This window comes from Lissotriton vulgaris, unplaced genomic scaffold, assembly GCF_964263255.1.
Source record: "Lissotriton vulgaris unplaced genomic scaffold, aLisVul1.2 SCAFFOLD_2748, whole genome shotgun sequence".
In the NCBI taxonomy this organism is placed as follows: Eukaryota; Metazoa; Chordata; class Amphibia; order Caudata; family Salamandridae; genus Lissotriton; species Lissotriton vulgaris.
Window position 1 is genome coordinate 15,907 of NW_028251782.1, and position 23,517 is coordinate 39,423.

Sequence of the window (23,517 nt, forward strand, 5' to 3'; positions counted from 1 at the left end):
CCTGGCAGATTGCCACTTCGGAATCCCTAAGGCTAGTCTCGCCGCCTGATTTTGGACCACTTGTAATCTAGCCATCGAAGTTTTGGACAGGCCGTGGTAGATCGAATTGGAGAAATCTAGGCGGGAGAGGACGAGGGCCATGATGACGTGCAGGAGGGCATCAGGTGTGAAAAGGTATGCCACTTTCCTGATCCTGCGCAGTTGGTAGATGCAGGACGAGACCACGGTCCCTACCTGCGGCCCTAGGGATAAGGCGGAGTCAATGGTGACCCCCAAGCTCTTCACCGAAGCTGCAGGGGTGGGAGGGGGGCCCATGTCCACCGGCCAGAATTGAGGCCCCCAGAAGGGGGCACTCTTGCCGGGGAGAAGAAGCTCCGTCTTTCCGGGATTCAGTTTTAACTGATTGTGGCCCATCCACTGGAGAATGTGGGACATAACTGCCTGAAAGTTAGGGATAGCAGAAGGGGAGTTAAGAGGAAAGATGAGTTGCAGGTCGTCCGCGTAGTTGAACACGGTGACGTCCCACTGCCTCAAAGAGAAAAGAAGGGGGCGAAGATAAAGATTGAAGAGAAGAGGGGACAGAGAAGAACCCTGGGGAACCCCGCAGAGCGAATGCTCTCTGGGAGCTCTGAAGGAGCCCAGGCTGAGGGTCTGGGACCTGCCTGTCAGAAAGGATCTGACCCAGGCCAGCGCCAGGCCCTGGATGCCAGCCTGTTCGACACGGTGGAGAAGGATGTTGTGGTCCACCGTGTCGAAGGCGGCTGACAGGTCTAATAATACCAGGGCCTGGGGAGCAGCCTTGTCCACGCCGTCTCTCAGGGCATCCAGCACGGCCAAGATCACAGTCTCCGTAGAGAAATCCTCTCCAGAGGAGTTACATTTTCAAGGATGCAAATATAACTGTGCATTTGACATTGGTTTGGTGCTTTGAGCCTCACATACAATTATTTTTGGCTGGTAGGGGACAGCATTTCTTAGCACTGCTAGCCATCAGCAATTGGTACTTTATCGTTTTTCCACACTACTTTTGAAGTATTTTGTGCAGTTTGGCACTTGTATCCCAACTGCACTTACCTCCAAGGCCATCTGAGCAGTGGCCTGCTCTGTGGCCTAAAAGCTCTGGAGATTCTCCCTCTGACTGTCTTCAGGCCTTTTAGATTGGCATTGGACTAGGGCAAGGCAATAACTGTCCTTTGTATCATTTCCTTAATTTGGCATGCCTGCTTTCCCTGCTCCCATCCTAGATGTCTGGGTGAGCCCTAATATTAACGAAGGGCTTCGGGAAGTCCATGGCAAAACCCAGAGGTATGGCCTGGGCAGTTTTTGTGCTGGTGCAGATTGTGTGGTTAGATTGCCTGATCGTTATCAGTTTGAGAGAAGAAATACTAAGGCCTACAGGTACAAAAGTCAGTGTGGTGAGTATCCTATACTATTTTGAATACAGACTAATCTGGGAAACTACCATGAGGATTCAGTCTATTGTTTTACCCAGTGATGAAATGTTCAAACATTTTGTTGTAGAACTAACAGGCTTAAACTCTCATTCACGCAAAATAATGTAATCCCAGACCACATGAAGCAAGACGGTTGTGAGCATTATTGTAACTAAAGCATTTTCTGTTGAAATCTACATGTGCCTCAATAAAACAAGATGCAATGGTCATTAGGAGGTTCTACGGTATACCTTAGTGAGGGAAAATAAATAAAATTTCCACTGTTATCAAACATGCCACAGTTAGGCCATTGTTTTTACATACCTTCACATTCTTGCCTAAGATGTGGACATTAGGCAAGACTGCACTGAAACTGTGGCAGTGCTTGTCCACTGAAACCTCTGATAGGATTGTATGTGGTGGCGCCAGCAGATTGTTTAAGCTCATATACCATACAGTGTGGTGTAGAGGAAGGGGAATTCGGATTGAGTGACCAGAGTGGCATAGTTGGAGCTGTGCTAGAAGAAAGAAGTAATAGTTATTTAATTCTTGATGACTTCATCCGCAGAACCTTCTGCTGTTTGTGTTGAAGCAGCTCCTAATTAAAATGACTAACATCCAACCTTCCTGTCTCCAGCAACTGTCTGACATACCGTCGCATCTACCACCCACCAAGCAGCCCTGAGGACATCCTAAAGCCTGGACTCTTCAAGGGGACGTATGGTAGCCATGGACTGGAGATAGTCATGCTCAGCTTTCATGGAACGAGTGCCAAGGGGACAAAATTAACAGTAAGTGGTTACTATTCACTGTCCTTCTGATGGCTTTTTCGCAGTTCCCATCAAACTCATTAACTGACTAAATCCTTTCAAATCTGGTAACAGCTGGCCAGACTTGACAAGCTTTGAGATCGGCAGTGTGCTAGATTAAAACAGGCAACACGTCTTGTATATTTTTGATACTGCATTTGAGGATTTAGGTAGTGCTGGTGAACCCATGTAATGGTGTGCTTGAAATCTACAAAAGTGAGATATCTCTGCTTTGTTAAGCTAGGTTAAGGGGCTATGAGAGGAAATTGTGTGCCTGTGTTTTTAGGGAACCTGCAAGTGAAGTTACTGGCAAGTTGCAGATTAGAATTGAACAGGAGAGGTGAGGTTTATTATGTTTTTCAAATTTTGCATGTAATTCTGGAATCCTAATAAGGAAACAGTGTGATTTTATATTTTTTCCTTCGTGTATGCTGCTGCCTCAGTGCACCATTTCTTGTTTTGTTATTCTCTTTAGTAATTTTCTGTTTTTAATTTACAATTTGCTATACTTAAAAAAGGCAGAATTTCATTGGCATAATTTCTTTGGTAAATACATTAAAACAATGTTATCTATTCAGATAACAGGGACCCTTCTCCTGGGCAAAGATGCTTATGAAGAAAATCTCATGATAAGGAAATAACTTGCACAGCCAGATTTTGAAGCTGTATACTTAGAGCACGGTAGGTTCTACCACCATAGACACCTACTGGCTCCTACACCCCAGTCATTTTCTTACATGTGATCTCCTACCCTGTCCCCCAGCTGCTGATTCACTTCTATTTTTTGTGCATCAGGATAATTAAGCGCAAGGCTTTTTTAATAGACTGTTAAAATAGGTCATATAATCATCCTTGTGCCAAGCTAAAGCATGTGCTATTTTGGCACAATATGGGGATATTTGTTGATTTTTCTCCGCTCTCTGAAGGTTGCCAGTCAGGAAGTCAGAAGGCCTTGGGTGAAGACAAGCCAACTACTGATCAATTGCTGGATTTCACTATAGATAATGGTGCTGCTCAGGTTTGAGTTTAGGGGTAAAGGTCAGACACCAAGCTTACCTTACGCCACACTCTCTTTTGTAAGATGGCTAAGAGAAATTGGTGGGTCAGCTCTTCTGTGGGTAAAGCCTCTGGGGTGTTGTCTGTTAAACAGATAACGTTCAAATTAGGATCCCTCAAAGTTGGATACATGACTCTTACCTTCTCTGAATTGGTCTTGATGTTTTCAAGGGGTGGCTGCACCCTAATTCAAGGGCTTATCTGAATTGCTGCAAGTGTTTTCCAATTTTATAAACTGTAAGAGACAATCTGTCAGCACCTGCAAAAAAGAACATCTAGAGTACCCTCTCTTCTACAGAGCAAAATAAGTAGTTCTGATTTCCCTTGTGGACCTCTTGTCAGTGGACATATGACTGCATGTTTTTAATTTTGAGAGGACATTTCCTTTTCCTTTGTGTGTGGTTATTTCACTCTCCTCCCAAGTTCCTTCTTCTCAATTGCCACCTCAGCTTGCATCCTGATTTACGTCTGTCAGAAGTACAGAACACTTTTCTAGCCTACAACAACAGGAGTTTGGGTATTTTATTCTTGGTCTTTGCGGTGGGAAAGAAGTTCACGATCTCAACCTTCATAGTCGTCAATTCTTCAAAGACGACGACTCATGCTCATGTGCTTCCTGCACTGCACATAAGCAGTGCTTCTACTTCCATATTCCTTTGTCGCCTCACCACATAAAATGCCTTAAGTTCCGGGCTAGAATGTCCACAAAAAATACTGATAGTTCCTTCCTCCTTAAGCTCGATTCCATGTGTTTTCACCAAGATAATGGCTGTGGTAGAACCAAATGCTGCAGCACAGGAACACCTTTTTCCCCATGCTTAAATAAATAGTGAGCGCCTTCCATGTACCAGCTCTGCCTGTCTGTTTCTCAAGCACAACTTCTGCAATTAATCTTCGTTGTGCTAGATAACTTTTTACTAAAGAGGGCTCTGGGCCTTCATCGGTGCTGGCCTACTGGCTTGATTCTTTCCTGTGTTCAGCTGGTACCCATGCCTCATGTGAGAGTGCAACAAACGCAGATGCATCTGGGTTCTCAGGAATCAGAAGCCAAACCTGTGGCCAGTCCTAGTCCCTTTCTTTATTCTAATATGAGCTGGAGACCAACTTCCCCTTTACTTTCCCTGCCAGAGACCCTTCCAGAATTCAGAGTGCTTATGTGGGTGCTGCCATGTTTCTAAATTTAGGTTTTTAAACCCCTCAATATTAACATTCTTGAGTTGAACAAAACCTTTCTAGCTGTATTTCTTGCTCTCTGTGCCATTCTGTATTACCTTTGTAGCAATTGTGTTAACCCTTATGGACAACACAATAGCTCCGTTGCTTGACATTTGATCTTTAAGTCTGAGCGTTAACTTGGGGCATGCAGTTCTCAGCAGTCCTTTGAGCAGGGGCATCCAGTATCCATGTGCACTTCATTAGCACTTCCTAATTAAGCTTGTATTTCACGTGGAACTTGCCTAGTAGCTATTGGCGCTAGGAGGAACTATAATAACCGTCACCTTCCAAGGTGTGTTCAACTGTTTCTCTCTATTAGCGCCGAGACGCCTACGGGTATTTGCTGCGCTCTATAAATGTCAAACATAAATAAATAAATAAATATTTGGAATGCTACCATTCGTCTGTCCTTAAATAGATTCTTTCAGTTCTTCCCCATAAACCTTTTAAACTAATTAGTGTTCTGAAATGTTGTGCCCTTGATTGCTTGTACCCCTGTTCACTCCCAAGTTATATGCTCTCTCCTGTTCTCAGTCTAAACATTTTTTTATGAAGTTTGTACTCCTCTGTCATTCTTTTGTAAATCTGGGTGATTGTGTTCTCTTTCCCTAATCTTCCCTGTAATGATGAGGCCTCTGCAAGGACCAGCTGTGTGGTCCAACTTTAAAGTGTACCTATGAAGCATTTAGGGTGCTGGGTACTTTAACAGGTTACTTGCCTCCATGGTGGCACATAACTTTGGAAACGCATCTCCGGGTCACCATTTCTCATCAAGTGATTTACATTGCAAGTTGCTGGTTTACATGTCTGTGAAGGTGAAAACACCTATGGCCAATATTTAACATCGCATTCTTTGCAAGTTCATGTTTTTGTCTAACATTGCTTAACTTTTAGTTTGAAGCAATTCACATCTCTAAATAATCTCTGAATATTATATCTATCTGTTATTTGATATGTCTGTTGGCCCCTTTGCCATGGGTGTATTCCTGTGATATATTCCGGAAATGTGTCTCCATAGTCATCCTTAGTTTTATTATTTAATTAGATCCTTAACCCAGCATCCTTTGGAATGTAGGTTGGCCCTCAAATGTTTTGCAATAAGTACAAGCTACTCTTTCTATTGGTAATCCATAGTGCCTCATCCCTTTTTCCCCACGCTAACCACAGTCCTCCTCTCTTTTCCCTTAGGAACATGTAGAGGGAAATGGGTAATGGGTTGCATGGAAACTGGTAAACGCTGGAAACTGTTGTATACTTGCACCTGAATTTAAAAATAGTTAATTTGTTCTTTGCAAACAGTATTTTGATGCCTTGTTGGGGCTCAGCAGGTCCCAGAAGGCTATAAGATTGTCGTAGGTTGATAGGAAGCGAATTGTTAGTTATAGTTGTCAGTATTGTAACTTATATTTATATATCATTCTAACCACCTACACAGAGGGGGTGTACAAATAAAATGTTTTCATTGGCGGCACAAGTCTTAGTCTTATCTAATTTTGCCATTTTGCCAGTTCCTAGTAGCATCCTCTTGTAGAAGTCACAAAGTTGAGTGTGCTGTAAACCCTACTATCCCTACAGGTTAACTACATTGTATTTGGTTATTCCTTACTTTAGGAAGGTAATGTTGCCCAGAGCAGAATGCCCTTATGTGTAAACTACCATTGTTAAAAGAAAATGAATTAAAAATGCATCTGATAGAGACTTCTAGTTGTAGATTCCTTACCTTCGAATTTCCCCCAGGCATCCGTCTGGATCCGGAGTTTTGCATTAGCAGGACTCCTGCACGTCGTTCGGTGGCACAGGTCGGCTCCGAGTCCGTCATCGTGCGCACTGGAAATGGCGTTGCGGGACCTACATAGACACTGCCTGGGTACGCTGACGTTGATTCTTTCTTTTTCCGCACCAGCCTAAGCGCAGATCCGGTGAGAGGTACCCCTTAGCTGTTTTTTTACTACCTTTTTTCAACTTTTGTCAACATTTATTCTGAGTCTTGGACTCCTGGTAACATTGAGATGTCCCAGGGTAGGACCAGATTCAAGCCCTGCCGATCCTGTCATCGGAAGACGTCTGACGAATCCCCACCTCGTGTGACTCTGTTGCTTGGAGCACGACCACAACTCAGAGTCGTGCTCAGTGTGCCGGGCCATGAATCCGAAAGCTTTGCAGGAGCGGTTCCGAAAGCTGCTGGAGGCACGCCACTCTGCTCCATGTTGTTCTCGGTCGAGAGGAAGGTTTCGAGAACGGTTGCAGAGCCCGCACTCCTCGTCCTATTCTAAATCTTCGGAACATTTAGGTAAGCACAAGAAGAAGTCAAAGAAGCATAGGCGTTCTTCGACTTCACCCTGTCCGTCGGCCGACATGACTCAGGACACAGAGCGTCATCCCTCTAAGCCTCCTTTCCAAAAGCCTCTTCCCGAAACAATTCAACGCCTGCCCACTTTTCCAGGAGCCAGAGCGTCTTCTGCCCATTTGCAACAGTTTCATGAGGCCTTTCACCCCATAGAGTCAGTTGGGGCCCTAGGATATTGCTGGCGGCTCTGGAATGCCCCCTATGGATCCATTCTCGGATCCAGACCTACATCTGTCGATCCACCTCAACCTTCCCTGACGTCAATCCCGGCGGCAACGCTCCTGACGCCGACCGTGTCCCCGGTCGGCGTCGACCCCATCCTTGTCCCGGACACCGACACAGAATGGTCTTTTATCCCTATGTTCATCCCCAATGTTGATTTTATACCAGGAGGTGGGAAAGAGGACTGGGTGGGGCCTCTGGACCCTTTAGTGGATCAGTTGAAGACCCCATGGATGGGCGGATGGACCTTTGCTGATACCAATGTGTTACGGAGGATGGGACATCCTATGCAGTGTTGGTGGTGAGGGCCCCCAAGGTCCTTGGTGTCTAGCTCCCTTCGTTGGCAGTCAGGACTAACCTCCTGACAGAGGTGCTTCAGCCTGCGGCTCCTACCTTCAAACCTCTTTTTCCTTTTAGTGAAGCCCTCACTGATGTCCTTCTAGGCACTTGGTCCATGCCCTGCACAGGGGCTATTGTGTGCAGGACAATCGTCCGCCACTATCGGCCCACTGCGGGTGATCCAGCATTCCTTACGCAACGTCCTTCCTCTGAGAGCTTGGTTATCCAAGCCTCATCTTCCAAAGGTGCATTCTCTTCTGCTCCCCCCAATAGGAAATCCACGAAGCTGGACCATCTTGGGAAGCAGAGGTTTTCTTCGTCCAGCTTGGCATTGTGGTCTGTGAATACCGATTGCCTCCTGGGCCTGGGCCGCTGCTCCCATTCCATCTGGGATATGATTGTGCGGGTGCTGCCTCAGTGCCTGGAGGAGGCCCGGGCCGTTCTCTCCCAAGCTGTTGCAGACAGAAGAGATGCAGCGAAATTCACTACTTGTTGTGGACTAAACACCACACACTCACTGGGCAGAATGGTTTCATTGTCTGCATCTTTATGACACTTTGCCTGGTTGCGACTTCTGGCTTCTCAGGGGATGTCAAATCTACTCTGATGGACATCCCCTTTGATGGCAATCGCCTTTTTGACGAAAAGGCAGACTCGGCACCTGAGTGCTTCAAGGAATCACGTGCTATAGCCAGATTATTGGGTCTCATGGCTCCAATCCATCCCCCTCAGTGCCTCTCGTGGCTAAGGAAGGGGCACCCACCACGTCCTGTCCAGCGCAGCCACTGAGTCATGTAAGCTGTCCATCATCTGTATGGCCGTGGACGTTTGACCCCGCATCCTCGTGGGTCAGGAAGCCCGTGGTCAAGCCAGTCCAAACCGCCCCCCCTCCTCTGCCCCGCCTCCTAATCCGACGTTTCAGGCCCTTCATTGGCCAGTTGGAGACTGGATTAGCCATCACCTCCTCCATTGACAGTCCATCACGTCGGACAGGTGGGCTCTGCAGATAGTTCGAAGAGGCTACTCCCTCCCCTTTGAGACTACACATCCCTTCTTGACACGCTTCTATGACAATAAGTCTGAGGATCTTTTGGCGCTTCTCCCCGAGGAAGTTACTGCTCTCTTGGCCAAGGGGGCCATAGCGAGGGTCCCTGGGCCTGAAGTAGGGCGTGGTTGCTATTCCCGCTAATTTCTGGTGCCCAAAAAAGACAAAGGCCTGCGTCCTATCCTAGACCTTCGGAATCTCAACTTCTTCCTCTGGAAGGAGAAGTTCAAAATGCTCACTTTGGCCCAGGTTCTTTCTGCCCGAGACCCAGTTGACTGGATGGTAGCTTTGGTCTTGCAGGGCGCTTATTTCCGTGTCCCCGTCCTGCCTGCCCACAGACGTTACTTATGGTTCACGGTGGGCCACAAGTATTAATAAGTTCTCTGTGCTCCCCTTTAGCCTTACCAGTTCTCCAAGGGTGTTCATGAAAGTGATGGCAGTCACAGCTCATCTGCGCAAATCAGGGGTACCAGTTTTCCCCTATCTCGACGACTGGCTGTTGTAGGTGGGCTCGCCCCAGGCTGTGATCTTGCACCTCCTAACTACAGCAGACCTCCTGTAATCGTGGGGTGCACTCTCAACATGCCAAAGTCACACCTGACTCCCGCTCAAAATTTCCCTTTCATCAGAGCGATTCTAGACACAGTGCAGTTTCAGGGCTATCCTCTCGTACAGCTAGTCTGGAATATTCGGGCTATGAAACTGATGTTTCAACCTCTAGTCAGGATTTCGGTGAGAATGACTCTGAGGCTGCTCGGTCTCAAGGCTTCCCCTATTCTGCAGTTGGATCATGCCAGTTGGCATATTCGGGCTCTGCATGGGACCTGAAGATCCAGTGGGCGCAGCATCAGGGGAATCTTTCCGACTACGTCCAGATCTCGGAGGGAACTACGGATCGAGTGCAGTGGTGGCTAACAAACCAAGATTGGGTTAGCGGCAGATTCCTCTCCCTTCCCCAAACAGATCTGACGCTGGTGACGTATGCGTCACTCCTGGGATGGGATGGTCACCTGGGAAAGGTGGAGATCAGGTGTCTGGTCCCCAGCGGAGTCCAGTCTCCATATCAACCTTTTGGAGCTCCGAACGATCAGTCTGGCACTGAAGGGATTACTTCCCTCTCTCAAAGGGAAAGTATGCAGGTGTTTATAGACAACACCACCATCATGTGGTACTGCAACAAACAGGGCGGGGTAGGGTCATGGACCCTTTGTCCGGAGGCTCTCTGCATCTGGACATGGCTGGAACATCAGGGCATATCCCTGGTGGCTCACCACCTGGCGTGTTCTCAACGCCAGAGCGGACAAACTCAGCCGTCTGTGCCTGGTCGATGACAAATGGTGTGTCCATTCAGAGGTGGCACAGGGTCCCTTTCAGCGGTGGGAAGAGCCTTGGTTAGATCTGTTCGCCTCCGTAGAGAACGCGCAATGTCAGCAGTATTGCATGTTGGAGTTTCCAAGGCGGCAGTCGCTCAACAACGCTTTTCGTCGCAAGGGGATCTTCAGTTTCCTCTATGCCTTTCAGCCTATACAACTTCTGCCCGGAGTGCTCAAGAAGATCAAGCACAACCGGGCTCAAGTCATTCTGGTGGCTGCAGATTAATCATGAAGAGACTTCTATTCCGACCTTCTGTGCATGGCCATCGATCCTCCGATCAGGCTGCCCCTTTGGGAGGATCTTCGGTTGCAGCAGCATGGGATGGTTCTTCACCCGAACCTGTTCAGTCTCCAACTCCATGCGTGGAGATTGAGCGGCAGCAGGTGACAGCTTTCGACCTTCCACCCTAGGTCTGTGATGTCATCTTGGCAGCCAGGCGTGCCTCCACTAAAACTGTATGCGCCTGTAGATGGAACAAATTTGTGGTGTGGTGCACAGCAAAGGCTGCTGTTCTCCTTTCTGACCCTCTTTCAGAGGTTTTGTTGTACATACTCTCTTTGGCTCAGCAGGGCTCTGCTTTGGGAACTCTTAAGAGTTATCTTTTGGCTATCTCTGCCTTTGAGACTTCCAGATCCACCCTCTTTGTTCAAATGTCCGAATGTCAATAGGTTTCTTAAGGGCCTTACTCACCTCTTTCTTCCATCTCCTTTCTTAATGACCCATCGGGATTTTAATTTGCTCTTGAATTTTTTTATGCGTGCTCCCTTCGAGCATCTTCATAATTAACCCTTAAGACTGCTTTCAAAATTGCCATCACCTCTGGTCACAGAGTTAGCGAGTTCCAGGCTCTGTTTTCTGAGTCTCCCTATCTGACTGGCCAACCAGATAAAGTGGTGCCTCGAACTAAAGCTTATATCCTCTCTAAAGTGGTCACGCCCTTTCTTGTGAGACAATCCATTACCCTACCCACCTTTTACCTTCCCCCGCAGCCCTCCAAGGATTAGGAGAGATTCCATCACCTAGACCCAAAACGTGTGTTGTCTTTCTATCTTTATCGTACCAAAGACTTCTTTGTGGACGAGCAGCTCTTCATTGGCTATGTGGGTGCTAAGAAAGGTCGGGCAGGCCAGATTAAGACCTCTCGTTAGCTGTCCTCTGCATTAAATTATGCTACGCATTTGCAAAGAAGGAAGCTCCTGTGAGTTACGTGCTCACTCTACTAGAACAACAGCAGCAACCACTGCGTTTGCACATGGAGTCTCAGTCCTGGATATCTGTCAGGTGGCAACGTGGCCATTGCTGCACACATTTACCAGACACTACTGCCTGGATAGCCAAGTCTGGAGGGACAGGTACTTTGCCCGTTCGGTCCTCTAGGACTTCCTCATGTGATCTTAGTTTGCAGACCCTCCTCCAGGGTTGGTATTGCTGGGGTATCTATTCTAAGGTAAGGAATCTACAACTAGATGTCTCTATCAGATGAGCAAGCTACTTACCTTTGGTAACGATGTATCTGGTAGAGACATTTTTTAGTTGTAGATTCCTTACCGCCCCAGCCATCCTTCCTGCTCTGCAAACTGATTTCTAGAGATAGGTATTCCCCTAAAGGGTCCTAGTTTTGACACACCAATGGTCTGTGTCTATCATGGCTCTATGCTTCTTGCGTGGAAAGTTGTATTAAGAACGGACATCAGCGTGCCCGTGCAACGTTTATGTAGATCCTGTGATGTCATTTCTGGCGCACACAGTGATGGACGCGTCGCCGACCGACGCCACCTTACGACACACAAGGGTAGTGCTAATAAAAAATCTCCGGATCCAGACTGATGCCTGGGAGTAATTCTAAGGTAAGAAATCCACCACTAGAGTATGTTTCAGGATACATCGTTATCAAAGGTAAGTAATGTGCTCATTAATGCTGCATCTTGAAATGATATACAGAATGAGTCTGCAATCTTTGAGCAGAGTTGGAATGGAGTTGATGTGGGCGGGACGTGGGGGGTGAGATGCATCTGGAAGTGATTGTGGTTCTCACTGTCTCACTTAGTGTTGTGCATGAAAACCATAGACATTTATAACAGTAGAGGTGTGCGAATGTTAGCATTTTTCTCCTTAGTTTCTGGTCATTGACAACTGTTTGGTTATCTCTCCCTTCTGTGTAGGGAGATCCCAATGTTCCAGCAGGCCAACAGACATTGGAAATTGACCTCACCCGCCGAGTGCAGTTGCCAGATGTGGAGCATTTGCGGGTCTTTGAAGAGCTCTCTCGTATTATCCTTGAAATTCAGGAGCAGGTCCACCTTCAGCAGCAGGAGGCGGCGGCAGACGGGGTGGAGGAGGAAAGGGTACCAGCAGGTGCAGGAGGTCTTGGGCCAGGTGCTAGAGATCCCCTAAGACAGCACCTCCATAATGGAGACCTTGCAGTGGGATTAGAAGAGGTCGCCAAAGAGAAGCAGCCAAATGAAGGGCAAGCTGAGGAGGGAGATTCGACTCCTGCTGAATCGAGTCAGCCCTTTGTCCTCCCTATGGGCGTCATGGCTAGAAATGAGGACTATCCTCGTCTCTGCAAAATGTGGTAAGATATAGAACTAATTGTCTGAAGTTGATTTTATGAACTTTTGTAAATGAAGTGAAACCCATAAATAGCAGCATATGAAGGCCAAGGGTTTGGAGGTGGAGAAATGAAAAAAAGTAGAAAACTGTGCATAGAGGATGTTGATGAGAAAAGAAAGTTGATATAAGCGAAGTAGAGTGCGCAGTGGAAAGAGTTAAAGTGAGAAATTGAAAAAACAAAAGACAAGTGAGCTCAGAAGGCACCATCAGGAAGGAAATAAAATTGGTATTAAAACTCTAAGTGGAAAGGTATCCGACACGTGAGGATGTTTTGGAAACAAATATGTTTGAGGTTCCTGTTGACAAGACTAGCCAAAGTATGTTACATTTTACCTGATCTGACCTCAGGTTGACAGTAGGGTAATCCTGTGAATCTATACTTCAAAAAGAAATTCACAAATGAACAGATTTCTGTTCTATACATTCTTAATTTTAAAATACAAAAACATATGCGTATACCCTAGTTCAGGCATAGCATTCCCTCAGCCATGTGGAATCATGACTGTTCCCTGATGTACAGAATGCTCATTACAAACCGCTTCTGTTATTAAATACATACAGACCTTGTCCTGGCCTCTGCATGCTTTCTAAACCGTCCAGTTTGAAGTATTTGTAGTCTGTCTGTGCTTAGCCCTTTTCAGAGTTGAATAATATAAGAAAAGGGGGCCGCTCTATTCTGAACCATTTTGGGGGACCCGTGGCAATTTTTCACTAGTCCACTATCATGACAGTTTGTGGTCCGACACCCTCAGAGAGCTGAACTGTGAGTGTTTGTTAGATTTGTAGCTTCAGTCTCATAACCATGTGAGCTGCCTTTCTAGACTTTCTATGATTGAGACTGATCGGTCACTTCTCTGTATCATGGATATGGCTAAGAATGCAGTTCTGATCTAGTTTATAGAAAACAAAAGGTACTCAAAATGAATATACAACAGTGCCATAACAATGACTCTCAATTATCAATCAGGGCATTGTGACAAAGTAAACTGCACTGAGGGAACATATCAACATGTCAACATGTTAGCCACCTCACAGAACAGGGCGACTAAGAGCATATGGATTACCAAGAGACTGTACACACCAGTAGCTTTAATGAACATGATAGGAATGATAAGGTCAGCAAAAGCTGCTGTGGTGAATTCCTAGCAGTTCAAACAAAATAGAGGTCAGTAAGGTGCTAACTAGAAATTTAGTCATGCTCGGGGATGGTGGTACAGGACTGGAATGCTTGATTACACTCTTTGAGGAATTTGGACAAATGGCAGGCCTCGGAGTTAATTGGGCAAAAGCTTGCATCTTTCCAATGGTATTTTGTATTATTCAGATAGTGCGAGTCACATAGGATACCCCATTGTAGCTCCACAGTGTAGGTTTTTCCTGGGAAGTGCATAACAATTGTTACTGGGGGACTTAAAGTATATCGCTCAGGTGACAACCCTAGGGCTGAGAACTTAGGTAAGACTTTGTAATCCTTGAAGAGATTTGTTGAGTTCCTGAAATCGCTGACCCTTCAGTCTTATTCTGTCGCTGACTAAAATAGTAATGCTCCCAAGGGTACTTTATTATTATGTTCATTCACCAGTGTGGATCACTAGTGCTTTTTCAGAGACCTGGAGTCTTTACTGACAAGCTTCGTCTGTGATAGCATCAGACATAAGGTACTGTTCAGCAGGTTTTAGTTCATGGTTATTGAATGTGACGATGGTGCTCCTGACTTTATTTTGTGGCGACACAATTGCAATTGTTGACCAGGTGGTTAGATGAAGTGCACCCTTAGGAAATGGGGAAGTTTGTGAGTGAACTGGACATGGTGTATTAGGTATAGTTTTTATGTGCGAGGATGGGGTAGGGTCCTGAAAGATGAGAAACCCGTAGATTACTCCCTTTTGTCCTGCAGTGCTGAAAGATGTGTATGTAAATCGCTCGACCCACTTAATACAATGAATTACCTCCCATCTCCCTTTTACCCAGGTTGGCCAAGGTATGCGAGAAAGTGTTGAATAGACAACTCACTGAGTTTGTTGAGAGAGAGGGCCTGTTGCATCCAGCCCAGTCAGGGTTTAGAGCCTCCCACAGCACCCAGTCTGCCCTGGCTGAGGTTTCGGAGTCAATTAGGGATGCCAGTCCCCAGTCCCCAGTGTATATGCAGGTAGGGCTCAGGAGGAACATCAGTGGTGCTGTCAAGTAGGATGGAGAATGATAGTGAGACGGTAGCCGGTCTAAAACTCTACTGCCGTCTTGGCCTTCTTGACAAGACATTTTATGGCTGCATCATGGAGTACCACACACACATTCACTAAACACTACTCCAAGTGCTTCATGTGTGCATGAATACCCACAGTCAGACAGACCATACTCAAAACTATTCTGCACTTCTGCTGCTGCTACTTGCAGGCCAAAGTTTTATGCATTTGGAAATTGTTATAGTCTTTGCAGAGCATGTGATATATAGCTGCACATTGTGTAGATGTAAATTGTTACCTGTAACAGTTCGTTCTCCAACATTCGTTCTTTTATATATTCACATGCTCAAATCTTTACACATTTGTCAGGCTGGGAAACCTGGTACACTATCATAGCAGTCAGGGCCGGACTGGGAACCACAACCGGCCCTGGCAAAGTGCTCGGTCGGCCCCCCCTCCCCACTCGGAGGGGGAGGGAGGGGGGCCGGCCGAGCACTTGGCCGGGGCCGGTTTTCGGCCGATTTTGTTACAGGGCTGATTTTGCAGCAATGCTGCTAAAACGGGTCCTGTAACAAAAACGGCCCCCAGGGGCCCATAACAGGCCCCCACCCCTGTGGCGCGCCGGGGGATTGCCCGGTGCCTGCTATGCCCAGTCCGGGCCTAATAGCAGTATACAGTGTAAACTATACAGCATACTATATACACTTCAATAAGGCCATAGCCCTAAAACAGCATAGAGTCTTTAGTAGCACATCCACCTCATTTGAAAGAACCCAAACTTCAGCCAGTAAGGCGAAAGCTTAAACTGTCCTTCTCCCCCTAAGGTCCACCATAGCTCTGATTTCTACCGCACTTTGTGTGTTTGGGAGTCCCCTGTCAGAAATTTGCTCTAACCTTTCAGTGAACCTTAAATGTTACTATATTTGTCTGACCTGGATTTGAACCAACCCTATCTTCAGCACTGCTGTACTGTGAGCTGTTTGTAGGGGAGATGGTTACATTTTCTGGACCATGGAGATTATTTTGTCTGACCAACTGTCACTGTGGTTGACAAAGACAAGAAATCTCTATTTAAACTTTTTTCATCTTGTGGCTGCAAGAAGATTTACGCTGATTATCCACACTCTCAGTGAATGTATTGCCTTTATCCTAAACATAAGTTAGCAGAATGCAATATTTGTCAGTCTTTCTCAACTAACACTCTCCAGAACATAGAAAGAAGGTTGCTATTATTTCTTATGAATCAAGAGAATTTTCCTCCTTTCAAATAATTTTCACCCACTTCAGGGGACGATTAATTGAGAAGTACCCTTCCAGGCACTTCCATGAAGGCAGTGCACAAGAGAATACTTGTACAGTTTCCAGAGCATGAATTAGTAGGGCAAAGTAATTGCAGCCTGCTCCTCTACTAATAAACTAGATAAACATGCCTGTAAGCTCTACAGAGATTAACCTGTCATAAAGAAGTTTTCAAAGGACTCGTCTTCAAAGGAAACCTTGTTGTCAACGACTACTACTAACTCCATCGACTAAGACAAAGATACCGTTGATGACTAGCATTGCGTCGGCATCGAGCATTCCATTGACCTTGAAGAAACCGGCGATGAACATACCGACGCAACCATACTGTCGAAAACGACCATACCGTCAGTGATGACAAAGTCAATATAGACTGCATCACTGTTGAGAACCATGTGATCAAGGAAAAACGTGAGAAAATGTTTTTTTGCCTTTTAACCCCTTCTATGCTGATGACTGCCCCCGGCCGTCATGCATCACGGTGCTTGTGTGCTGATGACGGCTGGGGGCTGTCATGAACCCGCCCACTCAATAAAAGTGCTGCACAGGCGCAGAATCGCGGCCACGCCCAAGGGGTTAAGGTGACGGATTTACCTCCAGATCAATTATTGCAGTCAGATCAAGAAGAGCTAGTGAGTATGACTTACTGACAGCTTACAGAGCAACAAAATTAGATGTGAGGTATGTCCCAGGCTTTGGAGAGGGAGAAATGGATGAAGAAGAGTCCCACAATGAATATGGCTGGTTAAAATCTACAGCCTCCGTACTGACGTCCAATCTAAGATCCTAGATATGCCTTTTGATGTCTTCACTCTTTTTGGTAAACATTTTGATGAAGCTTTGCAAGGTCTTAAAACTGACACTGACTCAGCAAATGCGGTAGGACTTTTGTAATATCGTAGATTTGGAAGATCTAGTTTTGGTGGCTCATTAAGATTACAAAATTTCAGATTAGGATTCAAACAGTATGGAGGTCATGGATGTTTGTTATCCTCAAAAACAGTCTGGATATGATCAAGGATACCCATTTCAATTGTATCCAAAGACCGTGATAGGCAATGTTTTCAGGAAGGAATAGAGGTTCTTAAACACAAAACCATGACAATCAAAAAAGAGCTTGAATTCTATCTCATACCCCTTTTGCATCTGGTTTTCAGCGGTTGGGGGGAAAGTCTCCCTTTTTGCTCCCTTGTTGGAGGAATAGAAGATGAGACAAATGGGTGATACAATTTGTTTAATCAGGGCATACGTTGGCGTTCATCCAGAGACCACCAGTTTGTCATCCAAAATGGAACATCATCTTCATTTGAAGGGGCTTCGAATGGAAATTCTCATGATTCTCCTCAAGGTAGCTATAGAAATGATCCCCAAATCGCAAAGAAAGCAAGGGTTGTATTCCAGATTCTTCCTAATCAATAAGATGAATCATTTGAGACCAACATTGAATCTGAGGCAGCTGAAACCGTTTTCTAAAGAAACAGTAATTTCGGATGATTACTGTACAAGAAATCCTCAGGTGATGCATGAAGGAGATTTTATGACTTCCCTGAATCTTCGCGACACATTCGTCCACATACCTATTCAACGAAAACACATGCAGTATCTACATTTCTCGGTATCTGGGCAGCACTACCAATTCAAGGCTCTCCCTTTCCAGTTAAAATCAGGGCCTCGAATATTCACCAAATGTCTAGCCCCAGTTGATTTTTGCAGACGAGAAGTCCAGCAGGTGTTTCCCGACCTGGACTACTGGCTTTTCAAAGCACTTTCCAGGTAAGGAGCTAAGGCTTCTACAAAGGCCTGCACTAGTCTTTTCCGAAGATTGGGTCTCCTGTTGAACAAAGTGAAATCCTCATTAGAGCCTCAGACAAAAACCCAGATTCTGGGAGCAAAACTCGACACGCAGTTGGGAAAAGCTTATCCATCAGCGGAAAGTGTGAGAAAGTTACAGACTGTGGGAAAACTATTACTGTAAGTCACAGTGCGGCAATACAAGTCCCTGCTGGGCCTGATGGCTTCATGTGTAGTCCTCATTCCATTTTGCATGTTTCATATCAGGCCTGTCCAGCAAGACCTGGATTTGCAATGAAAACAGAAGGCTCAAGGGAAGATACGGTTTGTGTCTCAAGGCATCTCAAACAAGCAATAATGTGATGGAGGACCCCAACACATATTCTAAATGCACGTCTTTCTTTTCTACCGACTACAGAACTAATAATACTCACTACAGATGCATCCATGAATGAATGGGGAGCTCACCTGCAAGAACTTTTAACCAGACGCCTCTGGTCAGAGGCAGAAAAGAAGCTCCATATCAGTGTATTAGAGCTCTGTGCCATACGACTAGCTTTAGAAGCATTCTTCCCCAGATAAGCAGGTCAACTAGTTGTGGTTAGGACCGTTAATACGACGTCTATGTTCTACATAACCAAGAAAGGAGGACTATGAACCAAACCCCTTTCAAAAAAGGCTTGGCAATTGTGGAGAGGGGCCGCTTTTCCCAAGATAGACATTGCTGTGGATCATTCAACTCCCAAGAGTATCAGGAGGATGCACTCAGTCGGCAAATGTCAGATTGGCATTAGTGGGAACTAGAACAGAAGCAGTTTATCTAAACTTTTTTTTGTTGTAATTCTTTTTATGAAACTAACAAACATACAATCATCCCATCATCGCAATTAATGGTCACATTTTGCAGTTCCAGTTCGAGGATACAATATTACACATCATAAAAGGGGGGGATCGCCGCTCCCTCAATTGTTTTACACTGTTTTACTGTTGCTCCCCCTCAATCGTACGTTTGTCTACATTTTGGATCAGTGGGGTCACCCCACAATCGACCTGTTTGCTACTCCAACCAAAAGAAACACCCATGCTTCGCAAGCAGATTTTGGTATCCAGAAACAATGGGCAATGCTCTTTCAATCAGTTGGTCCAATGGTTTGCTTACGCCTTTCCTCCTTTTCCCCTGATCCCCAGAGTGTTGAGGAAGGCAAAGGTAGATCATGGCAATCTGATCCGCATTGCTCTGGCATGGCTTTGCCAATATTGGTACCACGAGCTACTACAGTTATATTCATGTCCAGCCATTCCTTTGAAGGTGCATCCCAAGATACTGCCAAACATCATGGAGAGATTCTCCACCACAATCCCAAGTCACTGAATTTGAAAGCATGGTTCCACAAGAATGCAAAGATATTCTGGCGCAGGCTTGTGCCCAAGTGACCAGTATTGACTTAAAACGCTAAATGGAAGCATTTCTGTGTCTGGTGCATGGATATTGGTCATCATCCACTTCATCTAAAATTTATTCAAATCCTTCCATATTTGTTGAATTTACCCAAGAGTGGACTCAAAATTTCTTCAATCAGGGTCCATCTTTCTGCACTCTCGAGATTTAGGAGAACTGAAGCATGAAAGTCTATTCTGTTTTCCCAAAGGCTTATTGATCAATTTATGAAAGGACTTTTCAGAGCATTACCACCTGTACAACATCCCCCAGTTCCATGGGGATATAATATAGTCCTTGGCCAGCTGATGTTACCTCCTTTTGAGCCTATACGTAGGGCAGACTAACATTTTGGCTCATTGAAAACAGCACTACTCCTGGCTCTGACATCCACTAGGATAGTGGGAGAGATTCAGGCATTCACCATCAGAGAACCTTTTCTTTGATTCACGAAAGACAAATTAATTCTCAGACCCAATCCTAAATTCATTCGAATGGTTCCTTTTGATTTTCACCTGAATTAACATGTTATGTTTAGATTCGTCTTTCCAAATCCAATTTTCAACAGCAGAAAGATCATTAAATTTTCTAGACTGGCATAGATGTCTCAAATTCTATATCAGTAGGACAAAAGACATAAGCAAATTGGACCAGCTATTTGTATCATTTGGTCAACCACGAAAAGGTCAAGCCTTGTCCATATGGGATGGCTCATTATCTTGCAGCCTGTATTGCTTTCTGTCGTGCCAAAGCCAAATGTCCTTGTCAGGGTAGAGTGAGGGCGCATTCCACCAGGTGCATGCCTTCAACTGCAGCACTCTATGCTGAGGTGCCTTTGAATGACATCTGCCGTGCAGCTGCCTTGAGGACCAGACATACGTTCACAAAGCACTACTGTCTAGATGTGGACACAGAAGCTAACGCAGCAGTGGTGCAGGCAATCCTGAGAAACCCCTTTCATTAAAGGTGATCCTGCTTCATGCTTTGTAGTAATTTTTGTTTTTCAGTCCTCATTTTCCATCAAGAAGGCATACAGCAGCTCAGTGAAAAAGGTTGAACCAGGCAACCAAGTTACCCTCTCCCTACTCTACGGAAGAATGAATGGCAAGGGGGAAAACTTTAGTCATATTTCCCTCTGAGCCAGCTCCACGACCTCTTTAGCAATTTTTGAGGTGAGTTTTTGGAAGTCCTCTCTTTAGGCCCTCGTATTCCGACTCCCTTCTCAATCTCTTTGCTATTGATGTATTAATCATATGACCTATTTCTCTTTTTCCCAAACATTAACTCCCTATAATAGTACACATTTTTTGCCAACCTTCCCAAATCACCCAAAATGGTACCCTTTTGACCGGTAGACCCCTGCCATTTAAAATGTTTGCCCTCTGAACAGTTAATATCCATTCATTTCTTACTTGGGTTTTATGCTATCTCCCTTCTTGCCAACAATATCAATACAAAAAGTAGAGACTTTTGTTTCTTAAGTAATTTCACAGGTTTGCCCCCCTCCCCATCTACTCCGAATATCACCATTGCCAGGCGTACCTTAATTCACTGGCCTAATGCTTCAGTGATCATTTTACCCACATCTTGCCAGAAGGTCTCTATCAGATGGCACTGCCAAAATATGTGGATGTCGTCCACGTTCTCCTCCCCACATTTAGGGCACTTTTTCACCTCCTGTGCACCCAGCTTTGACAGCTTCTTTGGTGACCAGTACTCCCTGTGTACTTTAAAGAGATGATTCTTCCTGAAGGGTGTCAATTTTATGATTGGCCAACAAAAGTCATTGATACTTGCTATAGGTTTTCCACCCCCAGGGTCAGCAGGTGCCTCTTCCAGAACTCTGCCAGCAAAGAATAAGGTTCTCTCCCTACATCCACCAACATCCAATACGACTAGGGTACACTTCCTTCTCCTGGGGCAATCCTATTTGTAGTTTCTCTTTGCAGTCAACACTTTCCCCAGATCTTGTGCTCAGCTTGTCAATGGTTAATACTTTGAGAGGCTCCCTTCTGTTATACTTAGTAAAGTTTCCCAAGAAATTAATGAATATTTCTGCAGAATGTGTCCGTTTATGTATTCCTGAGTCAGCCAGGGGCATTGCCAACTTATCTAAGAGACATACTGGAGTCCCTGTGAAATTCTAAATGGGAGCAGAAACACAATAATATGTTATTTCAGGGTCTGCCTAACCTGTTACCATATTTTACATGCTGCCCCCAGGGTTCTTAGCCTGATCTTTTTAAAGTATTTGGGGTGGCCAAATTTGAACAGGCAAAAGTCAGTCTTTGGCGAGAGATCGCTTCTCATGGCTTTAAAAAACGACGTATAATCTACTTTGTTGTATTTTATAAGGCATGTCAAGTCAAGTCAAGTCAATAAATTTGTATAGCGCGCTACATACCCAGAGGGTCTCAAGGCGCTTGAAGAAGGGAGGGGAATTATTTGTCAAATATCCACGTTTTAAGTTGCTTTCTGAATGCTAGGTGGTTCTGAGTAAGGCGAAGATGAGTGGGAAGTGAGTTCCAGGTTTTAGCTGCCAGGTAGGAGAAGGATCTACCTCCCATGGTGGTTTTGTTGATGCGAGGTACAGTGGCAAGGGCTTGGTTGGAGGATCGTAGCTGGCGGGAGGGGGTGTAGAAGGACAGTCGTGTGTTGAGGCATTCGGGTCCGATTTCGTAGAGTGCTTTGTGTGCGTGGGTTAGGAGCCGGAAAGTAATCCTCTTATTGACTGGGAGCCAGTGGAGGTTTTTCAGGTGGCCAGAGATGTGTTCTTTACGCGGTATGTCTAATATGAGCCTGGCTGAAGCGTTCTGGATGCGTTGGAGTTTTTTCTGGATTTTTGCGGTGGTACCGGCGTAGAGGGTGTTTCCGTAGTCCAGTCGGCTCGTGACCAGAGCGTGAGTGACTGTTTTTCTAGTTTCGGTGGGGATCCAGCGAAATGTTTTCTTGAGCATGCGAAGAATGTTGAAGCAAGATGAAGAAACGGCGTTGACTTGTCTGTTCATCGAGAGTGAGGAGTCCAGGATGACACCCAGGTTGCGTGCGTGGTCCGTCGGGATAGGTGCTTTTCCAAGGGCCTCTGGCCACCAAGAGTCATCCCAGGTGGAGGGGGAGGTGCCTAGGATGAGGACTTCTGTTTTGTCTGAGTTCAGTTTTAGACGGCTGTGCTTCATCCATTCGGCTACTTCTTTCATTCCTTCATGCAGGTTGGTTTTGGCCGTGTTCGGGTCTTTGGTGAGTGATAGGATCAGTTGAGTGTCGTCGGCGTAGGAGATGATGTTGAGGTTGTGTTGGCGTGCGATGGCCGCGAGGGGGCTCATGTATACGTTGAAGAGGGTGGGGCTGAGTGAGGACCCTTGGGGTACGCCGCAGATGACTTCAGTGGCCTCTGACTTGAATGGTGGGAGGCGGACTCTCTGGGTTCTTCCGGTGAGGAACGAGGTGATCCATTACAGTGCTTTTCCATGGATTCCGACGTTTCTGAGGCGTTGTAAAAGGGTGCTATGACAGACCGTGTCGAAGGCTGCGGAGAGGTCGAGGAGGATGAGGGCGACTGTGTCTCCATTATCCAGTAGAGTTCGAATGTCGTCTGTTGCTGCGATGAGGGCGGTTTCCGTGCTGTGCTTGGCTCAGAAGCCGGATTGTGAGGAGTCGAGGGATTTGTTGGTTTCGAGGAATGCGGCGAGCTGGTTGTTGACCGCTTTCTCGATGACTTTGGCCGGGAATGGAAGGAGTGAGATAGGGCGGTAGTTTTTGAGTTTGGTGGGGTCAGCTGTGGGTTTCTTCAGGAGGGCGCTGAGTTCGGCATGTTTCCAGCTTTCCGGGAAGGTTGCGGAGTTGAGGGAGCAGTTGATGACGTCTCGGAGGTGCGGTGCTATGATGGAGTCTGCTTTGTTAAAGATGTGGTGAGGGCATGGGTCTGTGGGGGATCCTGAGTGGATAGAGTTCATCAGACGGATGGTGTCCTCAGTGGAGATTGGCTTCCAGTCATTGAGGATGTTCAGGGGGGGGTGGGGGTCCTGCAGGGGGTTGGGTGGGTTGGTTTTCGGGTCGGTTGTCGAAGCTGTTGTGGATGTCTGCAATTTTGTTGTGGAAGAATGAGGCTAGGGAGTCGCAGAGGGCTTGAGAGGGGGTGATGTCGTTGGAGTTGGCCGAGGGGTTGGTAAATTCCTTGACGATGTTGAACAATTCCTTGCTGTTGTGGGCGTTGTTATCTAGTCGGTCCTTGAAAGCGGCTCTCTTGGCAGTCCGGATCAGTTGGTGGTGTATGCGGGGGGCGTTTTTGAAGGCGTCCTTGGTGCTGGTGGTTGGGTCTTTTTTCCAGGCCTTCTCAAGGGAGCGGCAGAGTTT

At 46.1% G+C, this 23,517-nt stretch overlaps 1 protein-coding gene across 1 annotated transcript in view; it reads left to right on the forward strand.

The window, feature by feature from the left end:
• The first annotated feature begins 854 nt into the window (after positions 1-854).
• LOC147662766 (F-box only protein 31-like) overlaps positions 855-23,517 on the forward strand; it is a 36,338-nt gene continuing 13,675 nt past the window's right edge. The window contains exons 1-2 of the mRNA XM_086950915.1: positions 855-2,224; positions 12,003-12,415. Coding sequence (XP_086807041.1) covers positions 2,180-2,224; positions 12,003-12,415 — 458 coding nt within the window. The 5' untranslated portion in view covers positions 855-2,179. The remainder of the gene's footprint in view (positions 2,225-12,002; positions 12,416-23,517) is intronic.